Genomic DNA, 9,490 nt, shown 5'->3' with positions numbered 1-9,490 from the left:
GATAGATAGATAGATAGATAGATAGATAGATAGATAGATAGATAGATAGATAGATAGATAGATAGATAGATAGATAGATAGATAGATAGATAGATACTATATAAAACCTACAACACATTTTAGTTTTTCTAAGTTCAATACTACAAATTTCAGTTCAAGAGTGCCATAAGTGGTTGCTCGAAAAGTTAACTTTCTAGTATATCCTCTATAGATTGTAGATTATATATTTCTCTGAATCTTTAAAATTGTTTGGGAGTTTCATCAGGAGTACGACTCGTGTACGGCTGCATTTGACATGCGCTCCACATAACACATGCAGGATCTGCGCTAGAGCGTTGTTATACCTGCAAAATAATGCCTGCAACAACCAATCAAATGAAAGCAATTGAGACGAACTGCCATCTTCAATACCAAACTGTGCCAATCACCAGAAATCAAGCCAATTACCACCCTTCGTCGCAGTCACGTGTTACAGGGGTAGCAGAACGCCGATTGGCCGTCGTAGCACTGCCTCCCGAGTTCATTTATGTTCTGGGAGTGAGTGATTGACTTTATCAGTCCAAGGACATCATCCGCCTGGTAAGGGGGGGAAGTTTGATCCTCTTTCTCACGGATTGCAGTCAACGGGAGTTTTTTCTCCCAACTCTTTGCATAGGATTTTTCCCCATTTTGGCTTGGTTTGTTTTTGTTGTTTTTGGATTTTTCCGCGCAACGTGGTACGTCTCGACGCAGTGTGCAGCTTGCGCGCTCCGCTAAACTGGATTTTAATTTTATTTTCAGTTTTTTTCTTCCCAGCTCCTGAGTTTGCTTCAAGCTCATGACTATGCTTCTTGATAGCGGTCCGCAGTTTGCATCGTTAGGAGTGGGGGGCTTCGGGACGCCGCGGCACCACGAAATCGGGAACAGAGACCCTAGTCTGGGACTGAATCCCTTCAGTGATTCCTCCCACTCCGCTGCTTTTAAAATCAGCCCCGTGGCTCACGATATCGCTTCCAGCCAGACATCAGCTTTCACACCGCAAGCCAGTGGATATGCAGCTGCACTGGGACACTCTCACGGCGGGCAGGTGGGCTCGTACGGCGGGGGAGCTTTCAATTCAACACGAGACTTTCTCTTCCGGAACCGGAGCGTTGGAGAGTCCACAGCTCCGAGCACCCAGCATGGGATCTTTGCAGCTTCGGCGGGGAGCCTCCACGGGCCGCCCGGGATCACCGATAACCCAGGACATTTGTTGTTTCCAGGACTTCATGACCAGGGAGTGAGCCACACTTCATCCAGTGGACATGTTGTTAACAGCCAAATGCATCTTGGCTTGCGCGGGGACATTTTCGGCAGACCTGATCCGTATCGTCCTGTAGCGAGCCCTCGGACAGACCACTACGGGGCTCAGCTCCACAACTACAACCACCCCATCAACATGAATATGGGGATGAATGTGCCGACACACCACGGTCCCGGAGCCTTCTTTAGATACATGAGGCAACCGATCAAGCAAGAATTATCATGCAAATGGATAGACGAGAACCAGATGAACAGACCCAAAAAGACTTGCGACAGGACTTTCAGCACCATGCACGAGATGGTCACTCATGTGTCCATGGAGCACGTCGGCGGCCCCGAGCAGAGCAACCACGTCTGCTACTGGGAGGACTGCCCGAGAGAAGGGAAATCTTTTAAGGCCAAGTACAAACTCGTCAATCACATCCGTGTGCACACGGGCGAGAAACCGTTCCCATGCCCGTTCCCCGGATGCGGGAAAATATTCGCCAGATCGGAAAACCTGAAAATACACAAAAGAACACATACAGGTAGGCACCAACAGCATCTTAGCATCATGTAAAAAATATAGAAAGAGAGCCTATTTTTAAATAGACCCCGTGCTTCAGTGTTCCAGATATAAACGTGCATGTTGTTGTGTTATTGTTTACGAGGTCCTTTTCAGAAATTGGACCAACTTTTCTAATGGCGATAAGCTCCCAGTTTCCTTTTTTCGAAATTATTTGAAAAATATACAGATTGGGTAATGTTTCCACAGTAGAGTATAAACCACATTGCTCTGCAACTTTGCTGTAGTGTTCAGCCTCGTTAATTCTTGCAGCTTTTGTCCTGAGAAGTTTTGTGCCAGTCCAAAAGATACTTCATTTACTTTACGCCAAACTTTCGGTGCATTTGCTGTATTGGTGCTTAGGGCAGACACGGGGCTCGTGTGCTTTTTGAACACATCATTACAAGTAAGCAATTTCTGGCTGCGTTCATAATTGTCGCTCTAGTTCAGCCAGTGCACGGTACAGAATGCCCTGTTGATTCAGTATTTACTATACAAGAGCACACGCACTGAGGAGGCCAGTAGTAGCATGAAGGAGCAGGCCTCTTGAATAAATAAAGCCTGACAGAGCAGTGTGTAGTAGTGGAGCAGTATCCATGTCGCCCCGAAAATGTAGGTTACTCTGTTATATAATAGGCTGCAGACAATTTACATCTTGTGTCTTCGGATTTACAGTCGGTGTTACAATGGGGGTTTGTTTGTGCGGGCCATTGAGGGGTAATTCACGATGTTTATTTAATCCTCCAGGTGAGAAGCCGTTTAAGTGTGAATTTGATGGCTGTGACAGACGCTTCGCCAACAGCAGCGACAGGAAAAAGCACATGCATGTGCACACATCAGACAAGCCATACATCTGCAAAGTGTGCGACAAGTCATACACGCACCCTAGCTCTCTCAGGAAACACATGAAGGTAATTAACGTCTTCATTACTCCTTAAACACATTAACACACTCACACACACGCCACTCCACCTCCTTTACCACAGACAGAGACCATCACAACTTTAGGCTTTTTCTTAAAGATGTTATAGGCTAGCCCAGTCACACTGCAAAAAAAGGTACAAAAATGGTGTGCAATCACAATTAGTGTGTTAGCGGCTCTTGATTTTAAATAGCTAAAAGATTAAACGATTAATAGTTTTTAAAAAAAACTCCCCCTTTGTTGTTGTTCTCTGATGATGGATTTTGATTTGTATTTTTCTTTAAAATAGCCGTCTTCTATAAATATCCGCTAGCAATAAGCAATTTTTTTAAATATATTTTAACCATCTAGTACTTTGAGAAAACCTATTTTTATATAAACTTTAACAGTGTGTTGATGCGGATATTTCTATGCAGTCCAGAAGCTCGCCTGTTTACCATTACAGTTGCCCCATAAAACTCAGAGCTAATCCGCATTTAAGTTCAGCCTCCTTCCATAAAGACACTTAAAGGTCACCGTTTACAATGACTGCCTCAGTAACTCAGTGCTCGTGTCCCCATGTTTTGCAGGTTCATGAGTCTCAAGGATCTGAATCGTCTCCAGCAGCAAGCTCCGGATACGAGTCGTCCACACCGCCAGTCCTGGTCTCAGCCAGCACTGAGGACCCGACAAAAACGCCGCCGTCAGCCGTACAAAACACGTCTGGTCACAGCGAAGGACTGGCACCCAACTTTAATGAATGGTACGTTTGAAGTCAGAAGAACAAATTCCCTCTCAATGTGGACCAAGAGGATGAGCAGGAAAAAAAACATTAACAAAAACTATTCATTTTCACTCCACACACATACACACACACATACACGCACACATCATCATCAGATACACACGCAAACACACGCGAATGGGATTGGAACAAGAACAACAGCAGGAGATGAGAGCAAAAGCCAGCACCAAGCAGGCCACGTCCGTTCTCAGGATCACGAAATTTGACTTTTATTCCGCAGTTTTGAGGAAATCAAATAAATCACGAATAAATAAACGCTATACTTTCTCAATATAAATAAATGTTTTTTTATCTTTTAGTTAAAGTTTTCAGAAAAAAATGTTTTATTTTTCATTTTATGTATTTTCTCAAATTTTTATTTAAAAAAAAAGAATAAAAAAGGAAAATTATTTCACGCTGTTTTATATAACGGTGACGCTCTATTGTCGCCTCTTCAATTGATTGTTGAAACTTCAAACAGTCTTAAGAAACGTGCCAAAGTCTTTGTCATGAACTTGAACACAGAAAAAAAAAAATCATAACTAAATATTATCTCGTGAATGTATTTCCTTGTTTGATGGGGTCGAATCTGTTGTCAACGTCCGTTTTCAGGTGGAGAAATGTGGTATTAGGTTACGATTGTTACCGTTGAATATAACGTTGCCTTTTGTTAATACCGTTGTAAATACATATCCATGATGCCATATTTATCAATTTGTAATTTAATTATGGGTATAAGTTCTGAAACTTAAATGATATTTATGGAAATGTTTTCTAACAAGAACTGTACAGTTTTGGTCATAACCAGCTTAACATGGAACAAATGATAAACTAAAGCTCCAACATCGCGATTGTATCCTTCTGTTTTTTGTTGTTGTTTTATTTTTTCCTTTTTAACCAATAGGCCTACATGTGTCTTATTTGGATTAATTAAATCATTTATATGAATATTATGGATTTGTCTATATATAATGCAGATATTTCCGTCACTTTTATTTTGTTTATGAGACCATTGACATGTAAAATCATTGACTTTGTAGAGCTGAGTTCAGTTGAGCTGAGAAGCTATAAAACGGTTCTGTTGTTATCTTTATTTTTGGTTAAATTTAAACTTTTTGTGTATTTTACTTTTATAGAATCAGAACTAGATGTCAATCTTAGCATAAACTCAGTATTGGGGGAAGAAGAAGAAAAAGAGAGAAAAGAATGAACCCATCAGCCTATTGCACTCCTATACTACAGGTCTTAGAGTGTGCGAAGTCATGATTTCCAAATCAAGGTGACAGCATTTTGAGTATTTCAAATTGAGGTCAAGACCCGAACTATATGCGCCAGTATGGCAACCTTTCTAGTTCCAGCAGTGTCTTTGTGCAAGTATGTTTAAATGTGTGCATCGGCAACAATGGAACTGTCACAACACAGTATCTTCAAAAATAAAAAAGGTTTTTTTGTCTGTCAGCTTGCATTGTTTTAAATGTAATTCTGTGAAACTAAGCGTGTTATTTGTTGTGGTGTTGCATATAGAGCAGTTTGATTACACATTTGCTTGTTTTGTGTGAATAACTTGTCAAGATGACATTTTTGTGTTTAACAAAATTTAGTGGAAGGAATTCTAGATCTATGTGGGTTGGGGAGAACACGTTCAGTGGCAAAAAGAGTTACAGCATTGCATTGTAACCTATTCTCAAGAATTAAATATTATGCATACACAAAGTATATTGTACTCATATGAGAACAATTTCAGACCACCAGCACTACTTTTAAAATAAAATGTAAAAACGGTACCTCTTGACAGTGATATATGAAATAAGTTTATTTAAATAATTTAAGGAATATATGTTTTATATGCTATTTTCTATACCTTAATTTAAAAGAAGTACTTTTTCTTATTCCCACCACCTTTCTGCCCCATGTCCAGAGGTCAGAGAATAATATCTGATGTATAAACACAGCTAGAATGTGATGTTGTAACACTTTCTGGGAGAAATGGGTCACAATCCAAGTTATTCCTGAAGAGCAAAAATGTTTTACTGATGAACTGTGTCACTGTGCCACATCGAGGCAAACCATGTTACAACAGCAGGCCTATGCGTTAGCCTATAGCTACCAGAGTCAAACGTTCCTTGTACTTTTTAGGCTACTGTATGTTGGTTGATTTATTTTATCAACTATTTATGAAGAAATGTGAACGGAAATTTTGACTGAAATTAAACAAAACATTATGAAAAGCGACTGTCAGACTTCGCCGTTGATTATTATCAGCATGTTGTTCTGCACCCTGCATGTTAACGCATATAACCGACACTGCTTGCCATGCTATTTAGTAGGAGTCACTTGAACTTGACACTGATTAAGGCGCCATCTTAGTATCTTGGCCTTGTGTGTGTGTGTGTGTGTGTGTGTGTGTGTGTGTGTGTTCAATGGAAATCCTAGGGGGGGGAAGTTGAAGGACCACTTCTTGGCAGTGTGTAGGGACTTTAGAAAGGCCGGTAAGGCATCTGTTTATGACTATGAAAGCTGCAAATGTAAAGTTTATTTTCTTCTTCTTCAATGACTGCTTACAGTGATTGAAGAAAATATATAATAATCCTGTCATGCAGAGTGGAAGACGGGCAACTGAGGACACTGTGTGACCGTGAAAGTGGAGCAGGAATCGTTGCCAAAAGTGGCAGTGCCTCAGCGTCTCCCACTACCCGAACAAGGCACAGCTACATAAAAAACAACCAAAGGAGTTAACACACATCAATAGGCGCCATAATAAGCATTTAAACGGCGAAAAAAATCTGTCTGAATTACAACAAGTGCACATGCACACATCGGGAAAGCCCCGTGTAATAAATAGGAATTTATTCAGTGCTTTAAAATAAAAGAAACAACAACAAATGCACATTTCCTATTGCTCTGTCTGGGAGACTGGTGTAATCTGACGACTTTACTTCCCGGTAAGTCTGACACAGAGGGTTACTTTAAACCCCCACCACACAGTATTCTTCAGCTATAAACAGTTATTGAGAAAAACTGATTCTAATTCTGTTTTGTTCTACTTTTGCGCAAGCGCACCCTTCGCATTTGGTTTGATTTCATTTCTTTTCACCCCTTCCCTCCTTGCCTCCCCCTCCTACCCTTTTCCTCCCTCCCTTCCCAGCTAGTCTAGTCGCACATTTCAAGTTGCTCCTCTCACACACCGTGACGTCAAATAACCGAGACCCGGCTTTCTCCGAAGCACGGCGGCTCGCACGAAGGTTGCATTTTTACGCGCGGATTTGAGATGTCCTAAGCACAGACGTGGCTGCGCTCTGACCCGCAGCAGGTGACCGTGATAAGAGTAAAGAAAGCATACTACGAGGAAATAAACACAACTCTAATATACCTACATTTAAGAGTTAATCACACCTCAGTTTACGTGTCATTAAAAAGCACATTCATGTGAATTTGGGTCATTAATGTAGGGGTGCGTTTAACTCTGCAATTAAAATGCAGCTTGCCAATAAGGTGCATTCAAGCTGTTTCCTAAAACAAGCCATCATTTCCACACTATATGAGAACTCGGTACCGATGATTCAACCCAGACGGAGGAAAAAACATGAAAGGCTCTTTTCTAGTGGGTTCTCAATGGATTAGAAAGCAGTGATGGTCACGTGGATGCAGTTGTGTAAAGACTAGCGGCTGTATAACAACAATGTCCCACTGTAGCAGACAACAACTGGCTCTCAATTAGCCTGCTCATTCATCTTGGGTTATCTTATGGATTGCCGTACTGGGCTCCAGTGTGTGCACTCGGAGGATGGCAGCTGACTGTTGGCAGCGTGCAGCAGCCTATAATCTCTCCGCTTATATAGTCTTCTTGTGGTGGTGGGGGAGGAAGGGATCGGAGGCGGAGGGGAGCGGGGGGGCTGGGTGCGGAGAGAGGGGGGGGGGTGCATTTTGCAGGGTAAAAAATGGACTGAGACGTACGTCTCGCTTGCGCACGCCGCTGAAGTTTTATATCGGATTGATTGGTCAACCCCAACCCCTTTACCTTCCTCGGTTTTCTCAGTAGCAGAGTATTCGCTGGCTAAGCGGGAGAGCTCGCTCTAAGAGGATAAACTGACATAAGCAGGTCCCAAACGCCTTTTGTCACGCAACGGAGGCTGTGATCTTTAAAAGAAAAAAAAAGAAAAATAACAGCAGCTAATTCATCGCTAACTGAAAATTAAGTCATTATTGGACACAAAGTGCAAAGATAAATTTCGATCAATTCACAAGTAACTCGGTTAGTAGGTTAAAAGATAGAGCTGGAGATGCAAGGCTATTATTAGCTTTTATTCGACACTTTAAGCAAGGGGTTATCTGACACAAGGCTGTTTAATAACTTCGGGTGCATTCTATTTTGCTCAAAGGCACAGCAGCACGGCAGTTGGGATACTCTGTATCGGAGACAGCGCCTGCACATCTGCACATGGCCGCTTTGCTGATACTCCTTAATTAATGGGATGCTGCGAAAACTGAAGCATCATGGAATAACTGCACCGAGCATGGGAGTGTGTACTGTTTCTCTGTGTGAGGATATGAATGTGAGTGAAATAAGAGGGTTTCCATCTCCGCATACAGAAACGAAAAATCTGACACTGTTGATATTTATATATTTTTTAATGAAGGCATTAAAACTACACGGTTAACCAGAATAGTGCCTCTAAACTCAGCGTGACAATTAGAGATTGAAATGAAACGGATTTGTAACAGCACGCGGCTGCATATAGCTTCATAAACAATCAGTTGCATACATCTGATAATTAAAAGCCTCCTTTTGTGCTGAAGTTAATCGAAGGTTGTTTCACCTTCGGCAGGGTGCTGAATATGCATCCGCAAGGTGCCTTAGTCCACGTGTTTCTTTATATGTTAAGGTGTTTTGTGGCTTTTGTGATGGAAACTGTTGAACACAATGGCATTGTGTTTGCCTTCAATTATCCTTCAACTCACTCACACTAGGCTAGGTTGGACGCTCACCTAATGCACATTTCGTGACGATTTATTTGCCCCCAACACTGTGTCGCACGAGGTGATGAGTGGAAGTTGTTGGCCTGTCATTTCCACAAAAGAACAACAAAACATCGCAAAATAAAATAAGTTACTCACCAAGTTCAGTTTCTAAAGCGTCTCACACTTTGACAGCAGCAACAAATTGCCTAAAAAATGCACCTGGGGATTATAATTCGAAATAAAATTTACTTCGAGGCTTCTTAGCCACCTCCCTCCAAGATAAACAAAGCATTCTTTCCAAAAACATTTCTATTATGCTGTGAGCTGAAAGACAATCCATTAGCAGGATGTCCAACAGGAGACAGCGGCAATTCCCCAACATCTGGCAGGGTGTCAGAAACTTGATGAATTCCTTATCAGAGCGGGCGCAGGAATCAAAGCTAATAGGTCCCTGGAGTAAGGTCTCTGGCAAACGTTCATTCAGAAAAGCAGATGTTCAGCAATTGTGCCTTGCGTTTGTCTTTTGACAGATATATTTTCAACACTTTTGAGAGGTGGCAAATGGGTAAATGAGCAATTGACATCCATTTAATGACCCGTTGCTCTGCCCTGAACGCTGCGGTTGTGATGCTTCCTCCCAAACAGGAGCAATAACAAGCCTCTCCCTAACTGCTCTCCCTTGAGGAAGCGAAAGCAGTTTTATGAATCGCTGAGATGCGTATTATTGAAAAAAGGTGTAATGCTGACGTTCACTTAAACCGTTAAACAGTGTGTGCCCTTAACTCTCACCACCTGCAATTAAATCGTTAATTACAGCCAAAGCGGCCATTATATTTGGCCTTTACATCACCTGCAGAGTCAACAAAAAGCTACAATTAGTTCAGATCGCATTAAACGCGTGATTCAGCATCTCCAACAAACTTTTTTTGTTTTTCAACTTGAGAGCACAAGACAGACTCAAGCTCACAGGACGGGTTCTCCCCCGAGGGGACGGACAGCTGCGCTCACATATTCATTGCTC

At 41.9% G+C, this 9,490-nt stretch overlaps 1 protein-coding gene across 1 annotated transcript; it reads left to right on the top strand.

Annotated features, from left to right (window-relative positions):
* The first annotated feature begins 568 nt into the window (after nt 1–568).
* On the top strand, nt 569–3,593 carry zic3 (zic family member 3 heterotaxy 1 (odd-paired homolog, Drosophila)). Its single transcript, XM_005722970.2, has 3 exons — nt 569–1,808; nt 2,573–2,736; nt 3,317–3,593. Exons 1-3 carry the CDS (start codon nt 818–820, stop codon nt 3,497–3,499), a joined length of 1,338 nt encoding a protein of 445 aa, XP_005723027.1. The 5' UTR covers nt 569–817; the 3' UTR covers nt 3,500–3,593.
* The last annotated feature ends 5,897 nt before the right edge of the window (nt 3,594–9,490 follow it).

The sequence above is a fragment of the Pundamilia nyererei genome, unplaced genomic scaffold (assembly GCF_000239375.1).
Source record: "Pundamilia nyererei isolate P.nyererei 1_Seehausen unplaced genomic scaffold, PunNye1.0 scaffold00008, whole genome shotgun sequence".
Taxonomy (NCBI): Eukaryota; Metazoa; Chordata; class Actinopteri; order Cichliformes; family Cichlidae; genus Pundamilia; species Pundamilia nyererei.
This window is presented reverse-complemented; position numbering and strand designations above follow the sequence as displayed.